The sequence below is a fragment of the Amborella trichopoda genome, chromosome 3 (assembly GCF_054954075.1).
Source record: "Amborella trichopoda isolate Santa Cruz 75 chromosome 3, AtrichopodaSantaCruz75HAP2 v2.0, whole genome shotgun sequence".
Taxonomy (NCBI): domain Eukaryota; kingdom Viridiplantae; phylum Streptophyta; class Magnoliopsida; order Amborellales; family Amborellaceae; genus Amborella; species Amborella trichopoda.
The window spans coordinates 723,449-744,989 of NC_142338.1; the positions used below are offsets into that span (position 1 = coordinate 723,449).

Genomic DNA, 21,541 nt, shown 5'->3' on the forward strand with positions numbered 1-21,541 from the left:
CATATTCATATTCTAATTTGATTTACATGGTAACAAACATATTCAAAGAATATGGAAACTTATGCAAAGGACCAATGCTCAATGCTCTTTCTATTCGACACCATTATTACCTTTTCTACAGTCTGTTCTGCCATTGGTACAATTTACAGATTTCCAGGTGAGAGATAATGAATTTGAGTCTTATGTTATGGAATGGTATGATTGAGAGAGAGAGAGAGAGAGAGAGAGAGAGAGAGAGAGGGCTCATATGCATGAATGCAAATTTCTATTAAGCAACTTCAAAAGCGAACTTAACCCTGTTGAAGTTACTGCAATGTTCACCAACTACAATATGAATGATGGCATATTCATATTCCGATTTGATTTTACATGGTAAGTAACAAATATTCAACGAACATGGAAACTTATGCCAAGGACCAATGCTCGATACTCTTTCTATTCGTCACCATTATTACCTGTTCTACAGTCTGTTCTGCCATTGGTACAATTTTCATTATTCCAGATGAGAGAGAGTGAATTTGAGTCTTATGTTGTGGAATGCTATGATATATATATATAGGGAGAGAGAGAGAGAGAGAGAGAGAGAGAGAGAGAGAGAGATCGTGGCAAACCATCAGAATCAGACATCCATGTTCAAAGCATCCTTGGTCTTGATCTTGGAGCAACTACCAAAACTTGAGGCTTTCTCTTCATCTGGTAATTCTTCGACCATTTTAGACAACTTCTCAACAATCTCCTCTGAACTTGGTCTCAAGCATGGGTCCTCTTCTACACAGGATTTAGCGAGATTAGCCAAGCTTAGTGCTGCATTATATGAGTAATCTTCGCCAAATGCAGTATCCACCCACTCTCTAATTTCACTCTCAACATCATCAGAGAGCAAAGCGGAGTTTATCCTTTCAGACAGAGGAACACTTTCTCCCTCCTTAGCCCTTGATTCAGGTTTTGTTCCTGATAAAACCTCAATCAAAATCACCCCAAAAGCAAAGATATCGATACTTGGAGCGATTTTGTGATGAGAGACAAACTCAGGTGCCAAATAGCTGCTTATCTCAGATGAACCTTCGGATCTGTTGGAGCATTCAGCCAATCCAAAGCCTGCGATTTTGGCATTGAACTCTTCATCGAGAAGGATGGTTCTGCTTGTTAGGTGCTTATGAACAAAACCTGGCCTGAGATAACTGTGTATGAACTGCAAGCCTTGTGCTACATTGAGGCATATCTTTAGCCTTTGTTTCCAAGTCAAGAAGCAATAACAAGAAGCTATGAACTGGTTTTTAATGGCTAAGCCACCATGGAGCCAGTCTTTCAAGGATCCATTCTTAGCATAATCGAAAACCAGGTATGAATGGATCCCATTACCCGTACATGATCCAATGAGCTTGACAAGATTTGGGTGATTAATACTCTGAAGAAATTTCAAGTTTATATTGGCAACACTCTCTGGTTTAATCTTCTTTATGGCCAAGTTCTTCCCATTAAGCAGAGCATGGAACACTGATCCCTCAATGAGATTGCTTGGATTGAAATTCTCTGTAGCTTTTCTTAAATCCTCCAGGGAAAAAGTATTGATTAGCACCATTTCTGGTTTATCTAGAGATTTTTTCTCTTGAGCCTCCTGTGAAACCTCTGTTAAGTTCTTCGGAGTCCTACTTATCTGAAGCTCTAAGTCCCCAGTCTTGGACTCCACTGCTGGTTTCTTCTTCCTCTTCAATCTGACCATTAAAATTCCTCCAATTATAGCTAGAATCGCCACTATTGAAACACAACTTACCACTATATAGAGCTTGATTCTCTTCTTTCTCTCTCTTTTTAAGCTCATCTGAGTTGGACCCATTATAGAGATGCTCTCTGTTGCCTTCTTCAAAGTGGGTTTTTTAGAGAGAGGAATAAAAACAGTTGAGTTTGAGACCAAGCCGTCTGGTTTGAACTCCCCCGATATATTATTTGCAGAGGCTATAGTTTCAACAGTGACATTGAAAGCAGAGGCCAACCCATAAACTGTTTCTCTTCCATGAACAGGGTAAGAGATAAGGAACTTCATTCCTTGATTGAGCTGAGAGAAATTTGGGCAAGCACATCTCAGAGGAACCATGACCTTTGTTCCTGTTTTGAGTAACCATGGGGAAAGCTTCGGATTGCTTTCTGTTATAGCTTTGCAGGTTGTCAAGCCTTCTAATGAAGCTGCTATGCTTGAAAAGGTATCATCCTTTACAGTGGTCTTCACAGTTTGAGCTGAGAAGAAACCACCACTGCATCTGCACTCTAATGGTATCAGCAATGGCTGATCTCTCTCTAGAAGCTCAGAATTTGCAGGGAGATCATTCGCTTCCATGATTTGGGTTCTGTTCAAATTCAAATAAGAGCTCAGATTTGTTAGAGAGAGAAGATTAGGATTCCCATAAAACACAGCAAACGTGTTGCAGTTATCAGGTGACTCGTAAGGATTGCATTGATAACTCGAAGCTTCTATGGAGTTTCCATCACAGCTAAACAAACTCTGAGCTTCTCTCATGAATATCAAAGAAACACAAATGAGACAGAGGAAAGCTCTATTGATTTCTACTGTAGAAGCCATGGCAAAGCTCACAGTCTTGAAGAGCTTAGAGCCTTTTGAGAGCATTGGTCATTTGGGTTTAGCCCAAATTGCTGGGATTTACAAGCTTCTATCGGTTGTAGCGATAGTTTTTCTTTATATTTGATAATGTTGGGACAATATAGTACTGGATTTACCACAGGGGTTGAATCCATAATCATGGTGGTAAGTGTATTCTATGCAGTATATTTGGTAAATTCATTCATGGGGTCAGACATGTCACGTGGTGCCTTGCGGTTTTCGAGCTTTGCCATGGTCTGTTTCAGTCTCAGGCACTGTATATTCTGTTGGCAGTTGGGTCTCTCTCTCTCTATGTAACTTTTCTCAGTTCTCTAGCATCAACTGTAAACTATTTGGATCTCTCTCTCTTCCTCTCATACACACAAGATGTAACTTGTTTTCAGCTTTCTAGCATCAACCTTAAACCATTTTGATCTCTCTCTCTCTCTCTCTCAGCCATTCGTAACTTTTGTTAGTTCTCTAGCGTCAACTGTAAACAATTTGGATCTTTCCCTCTCTCTCCCACGCACAAAACGTAACTTTTCAGCTCTCTAGCATCAAGCTTAAACTGTTTGGATCTCTCTCTCTCTCAACAATTTGACTATTTAGAAACCTTCACCTTTTGGTTTCTTGCTTTGGCTCCTAGGGTTGAGGTCGGATCGGAGCTGGATCCGATCAGAGGTTCGGATATGAATATTATACTTTGGATTTGGGTTGGATCTTTGGATCCGGATTCAGATCGGATCCATATTTGGATTATATATGTAATATTTAAAAAAGGGTGTGGTTTCTATAAGGTTGCAACCTTAAACAATCCAATTAAGGTGTACCTCCAAATTTTATTATAACATGTAATTTTGGTGTAAACTTTTTTCAGGATTATCTGAAAATTTATTTTCATATCTAACGATAAAATTTTAAAATCCAAAGATAGTTACAATCAAGTAGATCTATAAACATATGAAAAACTTGAAAATAGACGGTCTAGATAATGTGTTGCAAGATGCACTATTTATGGGACTCATAATCGTTTTTTTTTTTCATATTCATACATCTTGATGTTAAGATGAACCATTAGACGGTTTTCAACATTGAAACAACATATTCCGATGGATTTTTGAAGTGCATATGTAATGTTGCAACCTTATATAAATTTTATATATATATATATATATATATATATATATGATAACTTTTTTAGAGATTCGTGCTAAATTTAATGGTGATTTTTTGGGGTCCTACACATGGGTGGGGGAGGGTCCTATAGGATCATTAATCTATATATATATATATATGTGTGTGTGTGTATGTGGAAAACTCTTCCCAATGCCTATAGGCGAAAGTGAATAGTGATTTCACCTACTTTCATCACCATTCAAACTTTATCGTACAGTCTCAGTTATCCGGTAGTATTTTAATTTTAATTTTTTCTACAAATTCAAATTACTTGAAATTTGGAGTGTGAGTACATCTTAGTAAGGCGCACCTAATAAAAATATAGAAAAAAGAATTCTTAAAATATAAATTGATCAAAATACTTCTAAAAATTTATGGGGGTATTTTGGTTAATTTATATTTTATGAATTATTTTTTTCATATTTTTATTAGGTGTGTATCACTAAGATGTATTTATGCTCCAAATTTCAAATCATTTTGATTAGTAAAAATATAATAAAAATTGAATTACTACCAGACAATTGTGACCATGTGATGAAGTTTAGATAGAGATGAGGGTAGGCGAAATCACTGTTTATTTTCGCATATAGGCGTTTTGTAGTATCTTCATATATATATATATATATATATATATATATATATATATATATATATGAGAAAAGATGAGATTAGCTCATTACCTCATATGAACATATGAGCCTAACGTCCCAGATTGAATCTAGGCCGATCTGACGATTACGGATGTTTGAATTTTAGTTTTTTTCTACAAATCCAAATCACTTGAAATTTTAGACGTGTGTTCATCAAAAATAGGTGAATCTTCAAAAAAATATCAAAAAAATATTTTTCATGAAATAAATTCACCAAACTACCCCCGAAAAGTTTTGGGGGGGGTATTTTTGTTTTTTTTTTACACAGATAATTTTTTTATATTTTTATTAGGTGCGCCTTGATGAGAAGAACACACACCTAAAATTTCAAGTGATTTGGATTTGTAGAAAACAAAATAAAATTCAAGCGCTACCGGACATCCGTGATCGTCAAATCGGCCTAGATTCAATCTGGACCGTTGGACTCATATATTCATATGAGCTAGTGGGCTAATTCCATCTTTTCCCTATTTACATATATATATATATATATATATATATATATATATATATATAATTTTACTATTTTAAAAAAATCAAGTTGCATCCAAATTTGGATCTGGGTTAGATCCAGATCGGATCCACCTGCACCTGGATCCGATGCATATTTCAATTGAGATCTGACTTTTGGATCTGAATATGAATTTGGCATCCAAAGTTTGGGTCTATGCCCGAATCCGAATAGTATTCAATATTTGGGTTTCGGATCTTGATTGGGTCAATTCTCACCCCTACTTCGCACCTCATATTATATTATAATTTCATATTTCATATTAACATTAAAGAGCCTTTTATTTGGGGACAAAGTTTATATAGAGCCGAGGCTCTAAACAATCAAATTATAGGCCGCATCAAAATTTTCACTAGAAAAAGTTATTTTGATGCTCAAATATCCTCAAATTGATCATCTCGACATCAAAATGCATGGACATGAGAAAAAAAAATGGATTTCAAGTTTTGGAAATAGTGCATCTTGTTACACATTTTTGGACCATAAATTTTTAAGATTTTTAAGTTGTCATAGATCTGCTCTATGTACACTATTTTAAGCTTTAAGTTTTATAATTAAAAATAAAAATACATTTTAAGGCTATGACAAAGATTTTCAGTATTGAAACCACATTTCTCGACATCATTTGAAAATACGCTTTGTTTTGATTGTTTAGAGCCTCCGCTCTATACAAACTGCACCCATTTATTTGGAAGGGTGGATTTTTAGTTTTTTAAAAGGCAAAAGTAGTCTTGTACGTTGTCCCTTTAACCTCCATTCAGATGTGTTTTTTTTATCTCCTCCATCACACACACTTTATATGGATTATAAGGAAAAATATACAAGGAGACTATGTTTATCTTTTGAACATGGTGGTTACAATTAATCTTGATATTTGGATGTGAAATTGAGTGGTCCATTAACCAAGCACAAAGTTCAATAGAATTTTTTTCGGACTTTGTGACATACTCAAGCTATCAAATTTTACATCGGATGGTTATAAGCAATTGTGACCTCCTTGTACAATAGGCAAATGCTCTAATTGTATACAATCTCATAATGCGATCTAAGTGATTGAATAACTAAAAAACATTGAATTTGAATAATAGGAATGAAGGAATAAAAATTAAGGAAATGAGTTTCTATTTGAGATAAATTCAGTGGCCTATTTAGTGGACAATAGATTTAGGTCTTCGAAAACTCAAAAAAAAAAAGAAGAAGATATTTTTAATAGTTATTTTTTGTACACGGTTAGGAGGGGTAATTTGATTGAAGTAGAAGGCTCTAAAATGACAAGAAAAATATATAAAAAAGACATAGATGGAAGTAATGAGAAGAGAAATGGTAACTTATGGCTTAGGATATAGCCCTTAATAAGGTAGAATGGAAGTAACTTAATTCATGTAGACGACTCCAAATAGTTGGGATAAAGTTTAGATGGGTGATGATGATGATGATGAATGACTATTTTTGTGTATTACTTTTTTCTTTTTTTTGGCTATCCAAGGTGAGGCAGAGATGTTCCCAAAATTTCAAGAGACGGATTTGTAAAAATTCAGTATTTAAACAATATTCATTTATGTTGATCCAATTAGTAGACCAATCAAATTTGTTTTATGTAAATATATGTGTATTTAAATTTACCCTAATATTAGTAATTGATTATAAACTCACCCTAATATTTATAATTAATTGTTTATCAATTGTTTGCCTTTAAGAGGGGGTTGAATGTGTGTAATATTCTTATTATAATTCATTGTTTATCAATGGTTTGCCTTTAGGATGGGGGTTGAATACGTGTAATATTCTTATTGTTGGGCCCATGAAAAGACCCAATGCGCCCTAAAGAAAAGGCAGAAGAAGCTGAGGTCAGTAGAAGCATGGATGAATACTTAGACAATTACAATAAAGATGGCATTGTAAAAAGTTGATGAAACTTTGTGTCAATTCCATGCACTTGTTTCAGCACTTAGGACTTTTTCATCAATTTTGGAATCTCAAAAGCTTGGGTGAAAATCATAAAGAGGAGATGTTAAAGAGAGAAAGCCAATTGGTTGAATAAAAGTTTGGATATTTGCCTATGTTTTGATTACATAAAACCCTAATTGGCCCTCTTTTTGTGGTTGAAATAAGCCCTCTTTTTGGAGTAGAAATAGTTTACTATGATAGTCTTTAAGGGGATATCCTCTCTCATTTTGCATGTATTATGTCTCTGTGATACGTTGTTATCTGTTTTTTTTTTTTGGGAGTAAGTTAATGATATTGTTATTTTTTTTATTACTTCGTAGATTCTTCAAATGTATATTATTGTATTGTTTTTACTAGACAACTTTTATATATCATCATAACACTCATATTTTTTGAGTTGATATCTATAACACTCGCATGAAGACCTCAAAATCTCAAACATATACTGAATGATCTACTGTTATAAAAATCACAAAATCTTCTCTCCTATCTTTGATGTGCTTTAAATAATTTTATGATGTCCTATTGCAATTTTTTAATCCACCAACATGGTGTGGATAAGAGCAATCAAACCTCAAATTCTTGGACTGATTATTATTGTTGTTGTTATTATTATATGGTACCCCCGCGAGGTGCCATCCATTCATTGGTATCTTAAAGTATAGGAGTTCTAGATTGATGAATAAATAAAGAAAATGGATGAATCTCCGCGTGATTTTGTGTTTTTGCATATTTAAGTGTATGTAGCATGCTCTCATGGGAGCATATTGTGCATTAACTCATTGGGCAAGAGAGCTACTTGGGAGTATTTTTTTTATCTAAAATGTTGGGATCCATCTTGAACACTAGATTGTTTTCAAGAAAAAAAAACAAAGGATTTTGAGTTCTTGAATATTTAGATCTTGCCCTCCAAAAATTGAACCCTCCCCATGAGTGAGTTGATTTTAAGTATGTGTGAGTTGATTTTTTTTTTTTGTGAAGTTGGTCACTAAGTTCCACAGTGTACGTCGCCAGAATTTGGGCCCTAAAAATACTCTTTTAACTTTGAGAAGGAGCAAATAGACAATATCCTCCTTGTGGTTCAACAAATATTTTAACACAGTTGAAACATTTTTTTTGAAACTTGTAGTCAATGTAACTAGTGAAACTATAGTACTTTTAATCTTTGAGATGGAAGAATCCGACATATCACGATTTGGTTGTTAAAAGGAATATTTCAAGCACAATACTTGGTGCAATCTTTATTTAATGAGAAACCCCAGCTCAGCCTAGAAAACTAGAATATTCCTTTATGCGTTAAATAAATTTAGAAGAGCATAGCTTTTTTTTATCTTCTTATGAGCAGCATTTAGATGATTTAGATTCCTCTTTATAATTATTTTTTATTACTTGGGATGAGGAGAATTAAAATGCTGTTAAACATGGACCAATACCTTATGCATTAAAGAAAGAATGTGCATAGAGTTTGTATATATGTTTATTTATTGTTCGATCTTAGAGACGGGTGTGGTTTGTATAAGGTTGAGGCTTAGGCGACCCTTCAAATAGTATTAAAATATGTTGTTTCAGTACTTGAAATCCTTGTGATCTTTGTGATGGCTTAAATTTATTTTCACTTCTAATTATAAAATTTAAAGCTTAAAAAATAATGTAAATTGAGCACATCTATGAACACTTGAAATTTTTGAAAATTGACGGTCCATAAAATGCATTACAAGATGCACTATTTTGAAGAGTTGAAATCCATTTTATCCCATGTCTATACATTTTGAAGTCGAGATGATTGATTTGAGGAGTTTCGGGCATCAAAACAACCTATTCTAATGAATTTTCAAGGTGCGCTTTGCCTTAATTTGATTGTTTTGAGCCTCAGCCTTATATATAAACTTTTTCCCTTAAAGAAAGGTTTTTCCTCGCATAAAACTTGCTTTGCCATTAATAGCTTTTGTCGTTTTAAGTGTAATTAACAAATGCCCCCTTAGGGTGTTAAGGAATGGTTGACACAATTCAAGTAAATGTCCATAAAACTTGCTTCGCCATTAATAACTTGTCATTTTAAGTGTAATTAACAAAAATGTCTCTTAGGGTGTTAAGGAATAGTTGACGCAAGTCTACTAAAAGTCCAAAATGAATTCATAATTTTTGCGATATATAACTGGCTTATTGAGGTGCTTGGTAATACAAAATCAATCGGTGTGTTGGTGTCATAGGGCTGGCAATGCATGGAGTGGTTGGTCGGTTCCAAAAAAAAAAGTTGGTCTGGTCCACTAGGAATGGCAATGGACCCAGACGCGACCTGGAACCAACGTCCATACCAGACCTGGGTCCGGGTATGGGTCAAAACATTGGATATGGTAAGTTGGGTCCAATAGTTAAATAATATTTAATATATAATATTTTAATAAAAATAATTATATTATTAATTATAATATTTAAATAATATATATATATATTTAATATAATATTTAAATATTTTTATTTTTATTTTTTTTGGTTAGGTCAATTGGGGTCTGGGTCCAATCAGGTCCGGGGGACCCAGACCCCCGTTGCCACCCCTATCGGCCACAAGGCCCACAACAGTTAGCTCGAGGGTTGGTGCAAAGCCTAAACCAACCTAATGAAGCTATTTCTTTGTTTTTCTTTTTATATTTTTGGGCCAAAGCCATGCTAGACCACCAAGTCAGGCCCTCTTCAACTCGGTTTGGCCCACGTTAGCCGTAGCTCAGCCCCGGTCCACTGTCAGCCCCTTTTTGTTAGATACGACCTAAGTTGAAAAAGCATGGAGACCCTTATTCAATTTGAATAAGCAGCATGCCTGTGTGCACCTTTTTTATTTTTTTAAGTCCAGTTTCAAAGGGGTTTTAAATGATTTTTGGATCCTTAAATCTCTCAAAAGATGGATGTTGAAAGGGCCTCGTAGTATTTTTGTAAGATTGGGGATCGCATGCCAACACTACCCACAATGATTAATCCTAGGAAATAATGAAAATGCACTAGTTTTCCAGCTCAATGTTTCAAAACCCAGATTAATGGGGGGATCTTTCACCACATATCGATGTTGGATTATTGGATTGGTGATCCGAGTTGGATCTGGATGGTTTCAAATTAGTGATCTAGAAAATATTTAAAATGAATAAAATAAAATAAAAAGTTAAGAAAGGTTTATGAGCTGGAGACTAAGAGGAGATCTAAGAAAATATTAAATAAAATTTTAAAAAAATTAAAATATATATAAAAGGGGTTATAAAGGAGAACCAGGCTGGGATCCATTTGATCTCAGAACCAATTTGGTCCTGATTGATTCCTATTTGGACTAGCAATATGGATAACAAATCACCAGGTTTTAAAACTCTGGGTCCAAAATGAATGATAGTGAGAGGGTTGGGTAGTCTAATTCAAATATTAGGCAAAGTTTTCATTTTTAGTAAATTAGTTAATTCTAAGTTTAATATTTTCAAATTTTCAATTAGAGAATTTTTATGATTGGCATAATTTTCCAAACTACAGGCAATGCACAAGCAGTATTGTATTTGTTGGATATAGTGATATCTAAAATCACATACATCAGAAAATCCCATATTATGTGGGATTGTGATTGATATTGATAAGTTTCTTAAAAAAAATAGAAATCCGAAAAGATTAAGACACTGAAACTAGAAATATATGTAACATCTATAGATTCATAACCTTATCTATATGTAATGAAAGAACAAAGAATTGATGTGCCTTACTTGGATCATCATATAGAAAATGTGGCTTCCTCTATAGAGAGAGGTTGTGCCTCGTCTGCTCCATAGGCAAGATTTCTCCTTAGAGGAAAGAGAGCCTCTCCTTATAGAGAAGAAAACTCTCCTTAGAGGAAAGAGAGCTTCTCCTTAGAGAGAAGAGAGCTTCATACAGAGAGAAACACCATGGATGTGCCTTTATGTAGATTGAGATGTTTGAAACGTTGGTTTCTTGTAGAGAAGCGGCTCCTCTGAAGATTTTGGGTGGGAAATGTGCTACATTGGGAAACTGGTTCAATTCCCATGAAGATTTTTTGGTAGTTATCCTTTTAGTAAGAGAAAGTCTTAGTTGTTGTGAAAGATCTCTTCCTGGATAGCGGTGTACTTGTAGAAAGTTGTGGAGTAGAGATAAGAGATCGATGGGTGGTGCCGATCAGGAGAGCGGGTATGAGAGATCAGTGGGTGGTGCCGATCGGAAGAATGGGTTTAAAAGGGTTTGTTCAATTGAGTTTTGTCGAGGGTTAACTCTGTGTCTCAAAATCTATAATATAACTTTCATTGGTATTTTAGTTTACAGTTTTTTCGTGTCCTGGTTTGATCGATTGTACTTTGTCGAGGGTTAGAGAGGCAACTCTGTATCCCATAATCTATGATGTAACTTTTGGTATAGTGGATTTCAATTTGTCATATGTATGGATGTAGCGCTCTTAGGGTGAACCACGTAAATCTTTGTGTTTTTGTGGTATATATTTCATGCTTTATTTCTCGTATTGTGTTCTCTCTTATTTTGTTTCTAACTGGATAAGCACACGATCTAAATCCTAACAATATTCATCTCCACCATTGTTTTTTTAACAATTAAGGCGGTCCACCATTTGTTCTTGAGAATAAAATATTGTGAATACTTTCATACTTCATCAGCTAATTACAACATTGGCTCACGACTAAGAAATTCTTAAAAAGCCCTAACAGGGGGATATGACCAAGTCTAATTGAACACACATTATCTTGGACCTAGCAAACAATTTCAAAAGTCAAAATAAAAACCGAGAAAAAAAATTTCTCAAGGAGAGAAAATTTCAACATAGGCCATAATTTCATGTAACAGTCTTTAAGAACCCAAACTCAATATTTTTTTTTATTGTTAACTTGTTGCATTCATTTCATCATTCACAAAATACAATACCATAGGATCATACAAAAAGTACAACAGATTTGCAGTAACATCAAACAAGAAAGAACCAGGAACTATAATATGGAGCTGAACAGAGGAGAGAGGAACAGATTTGCAGTAACATCAAACAAGAAAGAACCGGGAACTATAATATGGAGCTGAACAGAGGAGGGAGGGATGCAACCTTTTTGGCCAGAGCATCTGCGTATCTGACTCTCTCCCCTTGCTACTTACATTAATCAAGTTCCCATCAATTAACAGATTGTCGATTAGTAATTGATAGAATATAAGTACTTATGGTAAAGATCTCTTGCCTCTGCCAGAGGCATTGTTTGAGCACACCCGAAGAGGCCCCAAAAAGAAAGTATGTGTCTCCTCTCTAAATTTTTGTAAATATCTTAAACTCTAAACCCTAAACCTTAAATTCTTTTATGCCTTTTGGATTACCTTACAAGCTGCCACGCAAATTAACTTTTGAGGTAGAGTCCCTATTGACCTTCTAGTGATGTTATGTTAACCCAACTGTGATGGTGTCTTGTGTTTTCACAATTATATCATATCCATACACCTAAACACTAAAAAATGACTTAATAAATACCCATAATATGTTTTTAACTAATTTAAAAAACAAAAAACAGTATCAGATGAATGGAAAAATGGGGCTAGTGTACCTATTTATAAGAAATAAAAAGAAGAGATATACACAATTGCACAAACTACCCAAAGATCGAACTTAGGAGCCACACTGTGAAGGTGTGGTAGAGAGTGATCGAGCAACTTCTAAAATATGAAACGAATATATCGATTTGTTTTTATATGAGGAATTAGGGCGAAAAGAGCCGGTGAGTAAATGACTTTTATGACTAGGAGACTTGTACAATGGTGAATTTCAGTTTGGGAAAAGTTTATATAGAGCTGAGGCTTTAAACAATCAAATTTGAGCCTACCCAAAAAATTTCACTAGAAGAGGTTGTTTTGATGCCCAAATATCCTCAAATTGACCATCTCGACATTTGGATGCATGGACATTAGAAAAAAAAACATGGATTTCAAGTTTTAGAAATTGTGTATTTTGTAACACATTTTTGAACCGTCAATTTTTAAGATTTTCAAATTTTCATAGGACTGTCGATCTACGTTGTTTTTGAAGCTTTAAACTTCATAAATAAATATGAAAAAATATTTTAAGGCCATCACAAATATTTTCAATATTAAAACCACATTTCTCGATACTATTTAAAGATAGGCTCTAATTTGATTGTTTAGAGCCGAAGCGCTATACAAATGGCACCCTTTGATTTTAGTAAAAGTAGAGTACAAAAAAAGCGTGTAACGAGAAAAATAGTGACTTTTCAGTGACTATTATCAGTTGTGTGCAGCTCAGAAGGTGTGTCAATGTCCGAATTTTATCATTATTATTATTTTTTCACATCGATTCGGGCTAAAATTTTGGACGGGTACCATTCTCACCCTCGTGGATCTGAATACGGTGTAAAAAACTTTTAAAATATAACAGTAAAAATACCCCTGCATTTGCATTTGTATTTTGATTATTTCGTTTTATTGAAATGATTTTTTAAGTTTTTTCTAGTGCGCCCAAGTGAGGTGCACAAACTGTAAGAATTTTAGCCAAAAGTCCAAAACTAATATGTACGGGAAAAAAAAAAAGCAATTTCTTAACTTCAAAGAAGGATACATGCTCTCAATCGTTCAATAATGGTCAAATGGTTTTGTTTTTTTTTTTGTTGGGAAAATCAACGGGGGGGAGAAGGTTCCCTACCCATTTTTCATTAAATAAAAATAGAGAAGATGCAAATCATAAGGTTACGACCTTATGATAGGGCAATTGAGCCAAATCATGAATTAAAGATAATGAAATGAAATCTGGCAGCCTAGAACGTAGTAGCAACAGAGAGAGAGATATCCCCTTCTTGGCAAGGGTATATGCTATCGTATTGGTCTCGCGGTAGACGTGCATGGTCAGATGGTTGAGAGCAGTGGTTTAAAAAATGGATCGGTGACCCGGATTGGGAATCCCAAAAATCGATCCGGATCGGGAATCGGGCCAAATCGTTGGATTAAGCCTTAAAAAAATCTAAAAAACTTATTAAAATTCATTATTTTTTAGGAATTCAATAAGAAATGGGAGTACTACATTATTAACTTTCATTGTTTTCATCAATTTATGAATATTGAGATGTTCTTTCCCTATATGAACTTATATTGACCATTAAATTTACATCACACAAAAAAAAATCATAGAATTATCATGGATTAAGTATATAATCATATATGAACTACAATAAAGAGTTGATTAAATTCATGAAAAATTGGCTACTAAAATCTCGAATTGGCGTAAAACCCTAATCCGCTAAAAAAAACCAAAACTTTTACAATCTAACTAATTATAATATTATATACCAACAATAGTTTATAATTATTTTATTATATAAATAATAACAAATCCAAAATAATACAAAAATTAATAAATAAAATAAAAGATTTGATTATCAATGTAGAAATTATTAAAATGTGTACCAACTTGCTTTAATTTTTTAGGTTTCTAAAATAAATTAGTGGAAGAAATTGTTAGTAGAAAGATAGAGATTTCAAATGGCCTCATTGTATGAATCCTATCTTTAAATTAATATTACTAAATTTATGTTAAAGACCATCATGTTATAAAAATAAAAAATATAATTAGACCATTTATTCCTAGATTGTATTAAGAAACACCTTTTATTTTTTTGACAAGAAATACTTATTGTATTATCTTTTATTTTATTTTTACAAGACAAATATGATACTTGTTAATTATTTTATTCTTCTTTTTTGACAAAAGAAGAAGATGTTGTACTACATTTTTTTTTGCTTGTTGTGTTACTTTTTATTTTTTTTTATAAGAAAAATAAAAAAAATGATGCTGCCAAAGTACATTTTATTTTTTTATGCCTTTTGTTTTATTTTTTTGCAATAAATATTTGTTATATTACCTTGTATTTTTTTTACAAGAAAAATAAAAAAATATTGTACTATCTTTTTTATCTTTATCTTGAAAAACCTTTTATTCTTTATTTTTTCTATTTTTTTACAACAGTATTTTTTGCCTTTGTTTATTTTTTTGACAACAAAAATAAACGATTTTTTTGACAACAAAAACAAACGAGGACGCGTGTGTTCGAATTCTAGACGTCCACCGAAAAATTGAAGTTCTCAACCAACACGGCCACGTCGCCTAATGTGATTTTACTAGCTTCTATAATAATATATATTCAATTGTTTTGCTTTAATGATTTTTTGTGGGAATTATCCCACATCGAAAGATAAGCGTTACTTTGTTCTCTATAAATTCAAAGCAATATCATATTTCATTGCGCGTGTAGAAAAGCGTGGGGGCAAACATGTAAGGTGAGTTACCATGTGTAGATATGTCGTAGGGGCGGCCACGTGTAAACCCTTGTAAACCCAAAAATTACTAGAATGCCCAGGTTTTTTCGGTGAGACTCGCGATTCACTATTGAGAATCGCCGGGTTCTCTCTGGACATGGACGATTCCCGATTTTTTTGTAGAACCGGCTCGATAGTAGATGATTCTCGAGTCGAACCCTTCGAGTCCGGCTCGACTTGGCGAGTTTTCAAACCCTAGTTGAGAGTATTCATAGAAGTTATTGTAGAAATTCAATAGAAATCATATAGATAGCTTGTCTTAAATAGACAAATACATATAAGAAAATATATAAATAAATCACAACTTCCTTTACTTATAAAAAAAATACAATATTATGCTTTCCTTTCACACTTTCCCTCAAACTCAAGATGCTAAGCTGGAGTTTGACTACTAATTGCGGAAATGAGCAATTGGATCTTCAAGTATATAGCATGCCTAGTAGATGCAGTAGTTGCCATATAGCATGACCAGTAGATGCAGTTGTTGCCATGTTCAGATTGCCTGATCAACAAGCACTGAAAGTAGCAGGAGATCAACAAGCCTCAAAAATAGATGGCTTCAGGAACTTATGGCCATATAAGAGTAGGCTTGATCAAATCATATAAAAATTCTAGACAAAGTAGTCGAGACAGCTCAGAGAACATAATAGAACTAGAAGAGCCAACAAAACTCGTTGTGGATCCGAGACAAATTCAGCTGCTCGCATACCAGAACAGACATGATTGAATAACAAGACAACAAACTTGATCATGCAAATAGAAACAGATAGCATGAAGACATACTAAAAAAACCAACAAATTTTTTTTTTTTTTCTGTTAACTAACAAAAGAAAATGGTCCGCCTTATCTATAAACGTGGTCCGTCACCACACCTGGGTGTCACCGATTTAACAGAAAGTGATAACAAAAGGTTCGCCAAGAGAAGTGCGAACAACTGATGCTTTTCTCTCAATAAAACACTCCTCAATGCCATCCCTAAAATAGTGCGCGTTCTGGTCATGCAATGAGTAATCATCCGGAAGGGAAGTGTAGTCTTCCCTCATAAGAAGCACATTGTGAAGAATTGCACAGAGCGATCCCCATATTGAACTCTTCATCAATGGGGTTAGCCAGAAGTTCGCAGAGCTGGCCTCCTCATGGATGGCATTGAAATCTTCTTCGCAAGAAGAAGGCACAGGTTATGTGTAAGGAATCATTAACCATGGAGCAAAGGATAAGCATTATCCCCAACCAAATATTGTGGAACTGCACCCCTATCCTTTCAAATACATAAGCTTTCCTTCTTCCACATCCTTATACAAGTTAGATCTCAGCACCTTTGTGTCCCCTTTAACCCATAGAGATATTACAGATGGCCAGAAAAATTAAAAAAAAGGTTGGGATGCTAGCAAGAGAAAAAAAAAAACTACCAAAAATCACTGAGAGAAGATGGATTCAAAAAATAAAAAAAGAGGCGGTCGCATATTCAGATTGCTTTCAGATGGTGATTTCTTGGTTCAATCGGATAGGATAAGATCAAAGAATAATTGAGTAACTCAGTGTCCATTAATTGATATGAATGTACATACTTGTGTTAAATAGATAGAAAATATATAAATAAAACACAGCTTCCTATACTATATCTTGATTTACCAAAAAATACAAGATATTGTATCTACCTTTTCCATATACATCAATTACAATAAGAACCTTCTATATTAACTTGATTGACAATATATATTTTCCTTTCACAAGCAAGACACCTTTAACTTTATTGTCCCGTTGGATTAGCCACAACCTCATGAAAAAAAAATTTAGAAAAGAATTTTATATTGATGCGATGTTGGTAACATCGAACGAGGGACGATTTGAGGGAAAAAAAGGTACACGAGTCAACGGACATTCTACATAATATTTGTGAAAAAATAGAGGTTTTGGCATTTTCCTATTGATTTCGAGTCCGTATGTGAATAACTCCTAACTTAAAGATGGATCCAAGTGGGTGGTCCCTCCAAAAAAAGTTAAAATTAATGGTAACTTAGATATTTTTTTCATAAAATTATCATTTTAAATTTTAATTTTTTATTATTAATCTTTTTACATATTCTCGATATCCATGTTAGAGATTATATATTCAGAAATAGATTTTAAAAGAGGGAACTCATTTCTGCATATGAGTCCCTAGGACCTATAGAAACTGTGTCCTTTTATGGACCTACTATTGTACAAAGGTGATTTTTATTGAGAGGTTGTCTATACTACTAAATCGTGCTCATGGAGAGCATATTAATATATCATGTTGGAAAAGTCCGTTATTCACTTCTTGTTTCTTTTTCTTTTTTTATTAAGGAAGTTTATGCTAATATCATCTGAGGAACCAAAAAAGCTTTTCCAATATTCCAAAATATTAATGATTTGGGACATCAAGTTTGTTTTTTTTTTTTTTTTTCTTTTCTGATTTAGAGATCCGTTTGTAAGCTGAAGTGCCAAAACTTGTAATTTTGGGAAGTTTTGCATATTTTTATGATGCAACATTGGATTGAACTATAAAAACTTCTTAACGATTTAAAACTTAGGAATTCATGGTTTATTATTTAACTTAGGTTTTCAGTGCTTCACCATTGTTATGACATATGAATGGTAGGAGAACATAGATGACATAGATGTTAATTATATGGAATTGTATATAATGAGACTATTTTCTTTTCGTACAAGGTGGTCACAATTACTTATAACCATCATATATGAATTTGATAGCTTTAGTGTATCACAAAAGTTCGATAAAATTTATTTTGAAGTTTGTGTTTGGTCAATGAAACAAATGCAGCCACCCCATTTTACATCTATTGATCAAAATTAATTGTGATCACTTTTTACTAAAGGTAAATGGTCTCATTCTATACTATTTCATATTATACATGTATAACATGTCTGGATACATTTTTATGGGGTTAATGTTTGTAAGCATTTGTGTCGCAAATGAATAAGTGTATTTGTGCCTATGTAAGATAGCAAACAATTGACCCTTCTCTCTCTTTTCTCCCTTTTCACCTAGGGCCGTTTGGGTACCTGAAGAAGTATGTCTTAAAAATAGGCTTTTCCTGGAATTGGGTTATCCTAGAATTGGTCTATCCCTAAGATAGGGGTGTTTACTGTTTGGATAGCACCTGATAAGAAACATGGAATATGCATATCCACTGTTTCAATTGCCTGGAATATGTGAATCCATGGATTATTATAATATTTTGTAATACTTTATAGATTACCATTGTATACTTATTATATAAATTATATTGCAATAATAATTAATATAAATAACATTTTATATAAATAATATATTATTTTATATTTTGTTATAGTATATATTATATAACATTAGAGGAAATATACAATATTATAGTATAATACAGAAATATATTATGCATATCATATAAATACATACATATATAATATTATAGAATGTATGTAACAATATAATACATAAATATATATTACAAATGTATAATAGTATAAATTATGGGAAAAATTTATTTAGAACCGAGGTTCTAAACAATCAAATTTGAGCCTACCACAAAAATTTCACTATAAGAGGTTGTTTTGATGCCCAAATATCTTCAAATTGATCATCTCGACATCAAGATGTATGCACATGAAAAAAATAGATTTCAAGTTTTAGAAATAGTGTATTTTGTAATGCATTTTTGGACCATCAATTTTTAAGATTTTCAAGTTTTCATAGATCTACACTATTTTTTAGAGAAATTATCGCTAATATACCTATATTTTTAGGAAATTGAAAGAAAAACCCCAACTTCCCAAAACCTCACCCACACCGTTTTCTCCCATTTTCATAAAATTTTGGACAAAACTACCCTTTACAGTAGTCTTTATACCGTAATAAGAATTACGGTATTAAAAACACCGTAATTTTAATTTACAGTACTATGCGTATCGTATTGTTCTCGCAATATATTACAGTACTATTGGTACCGTAATTCTTCAAAAGCTTTTTACGATACTATGGGTACTGTAATACACCTTATAGTAACTTTTAAAATGTATTACGGTACTCGTAGTACCGTAATACTGCCCTTTTTCAGCCGTATAAACCCTAACCCAAAAGAACCCAAGATTACGATCTTCATCCAAAACAACCCAAGATTACGGTCTTCATTCTGCCTTTAGAAGGTTGTTGCGGTGTTCTCCATCTTCATCAATCTCTCCCTCATAATTTCAGGTAAGAAATAGTTATTGTTGGATTTATAAACCCCAATTGTACAATGTTAATTTTAGAGCATGTAGAATTCCAACATCGTTGTTTTCTCTTTTCAATTCAACAAATCTGTGATTTCCAATATCTGTGATTAATTTCTTGGATTAAAATGGTGTAGTATTTAGGTTTTTGATAATTTCTGCCATTCTTTCAGTAATTTCTTCACCCCCTAACGTTTCTTGAAGGAATTTGGTGGGTTTGATAGATAATCGAAGTAGTTATCAGATTCATGTTTCAATTTGTTCAAAAAATGAAATATTATGGGTTGATATCCACCCAAAAGGTTGCTGCTCAAAAAACCTGAGTTCGATCCAAAAACAAAAATTTTGAAACTAAATATTGTTCCAGCTTGTTCAAGCTTGTGTGATAGCATCTTCTCATATTTGATTTGAAAGTAAATATTGTTCAAGCTTGTGTGATGATATCCTGTATTTTGGATGAAAAATGAGTTCATTACCTTATTTGATAATCCATCCTTGCATTTTGTGCAACCTAAGTTAGCATATGTTGATGACAATAAGACAATAAAAATCGATCACATTAATCTTTCTCGAAATGTTCCGAAATCTTTGTCAACTGATATTTGTAAGGAGTGAAAAACATCAATGTCTATATCTCAATGTAGTAGCGATTCTAATATTAATTATATTTGGAGAATCAGCTCTCAACACAAACTTGGGCTTTATTATCAAGAAAGGGCTTTATTATCAAGAAAAGTGTAACATTTGATTTGAAACTAAATATTGTTCAAGCTTGTGTGATGGCTGACTTCTGATATTTGTTTTGAATCTAAATATTGTTCTTGTGTGATGGCTGACTTCTGATATTTGTTTTGAAACTAAATATTGTTCAAGCTTGTGTGATGGTATCATAGGCGTTGGATGAAAAATGAGTTCATTCCCTTATTGGCTAATCCTTCCCTGCATTTTGTGCAACCTAAGCTAGCATATGTCAATGACACCAAGTTAGGCATTTTTTAAATAGAATTGACATAAATGTACACCAAGTTAGGCATGCTTTTTTAAGTAGAATTAGCAACACATGCCATTATGTCATTATGTTGTCATTGAACTTTGTCCATATTGCTTAGTATATGAAATATGTAAGTTGTAGATATTAACCGCTAATGCATCTTGCTGGTCATTTTTTAGTGATTTGTTTCATTTTGCTTGTGATATCAATGTACACCAAGTTAGACATGTTTTAAGTAAAATAACTTATGCATGTTTGGAATGGAGTGTAAGTTTCAGTTATAGTAGTTTTAAATATTGGTAAGTTTCAATTATAGTAGTTTTAAATATTGGTACCAAAATCATCAGGGACTTAAGGAATACTTGCTAGAACATTTAAATATCATACTATTGTGTCATTTACTATGAAAATATTTATTAATGAATAGTTTTTTTCTTTTTCATTTACAAAGGTTTTTGATGTATGATAGTTTTTTGAACAGTGATCATAACAAAAGATGCACCCTTCCCTTGAGGTCTTGAGATTCCTTCATTGCTCACTAGATAAAGAGAACATATATCACAGAAGATATGGGAAGGAGATGTAAGTAGAAATATTTAAAATTGTATTCTTTGTCTATCATGTTAGTTAATCTTTTTTTTTTTTTTTTAAGTATCTAAAATGACAAATTCTATTTCAGCATCGGAAAAATATCCTTAGGATTAATGAGAAGCCTAATGCGAATGATGCATGGCTGTATACAAACAACGACCAAATTGATTTGGTCAGGAGATCAGGATTGTATCCTCTGAATATAGTATCGATGAATCGGCATAACTGCGGCACATTATCTACAATCATCGAGAGGTTACACGTAGAGACGAACACGGGGCACTTCAATGTAGACATCGTAGAGATGATGCCTACACTTGAAGATAGATGGAAAGTTCTTCGGTTAAAGGCGACTGGTGTAGTTGTAATCGTGAGGAGAGTGGAGAACTACGAGGAACATATAGTTCGCATGATAGGACAGTTGCCATCTGGTCATAGTCATTCTTTTATCCGACTAACATGGTTGAGGAACAGGTTTAGGCAGATACCACAGAACTATA

General features: G+C 33.3%; 2 protein-coding genes across 2 annotated transcripts; both read right to left on the minus strand.

Moving 5' to 3' along the window:
- Positions 1 to 248: 248 nt before the first annotated feature.
- On the minus strand, positions 249 to 2,623 carry LOC18439641 (protein LYK2). Its single transcript, XM_006849801.4, has one exon. It carries the CDS (start codon positions 2,621 to 2,623, stop codon positions 620 to 622), a length of 2,004 nt encoding a protein of 667 aa, XP_006849864.1. The 3' UTR covers positions 249 to 619.
- A 12,934-nt stretch (positions 2,624 to 15,557) lies between these two features.
- Positions 15,558 to 21,338, minus strand: LOC148782663 (uncharacterized). The gene is made up of 3 exons (XM_088862489.1): positions 21,302 to 21,338; positions 16,496 to 16,553; positions 15,558 to 16,351 (listed from the first exon to the last, which is right to left on the minus strand). Exons 1-3 carry the CDS (start codon positions 21,336 to 21,338, stop codon positions 16,114 to 16,116), a joined length of 333 nt encoding a protein of 110 aa, XP_088718615.1. The 3' UTR covers positions 15,558 to 16,113.
- Between the last annotated feature and the right edge of the window lie 203 nt (positions 21,339 to 21,541).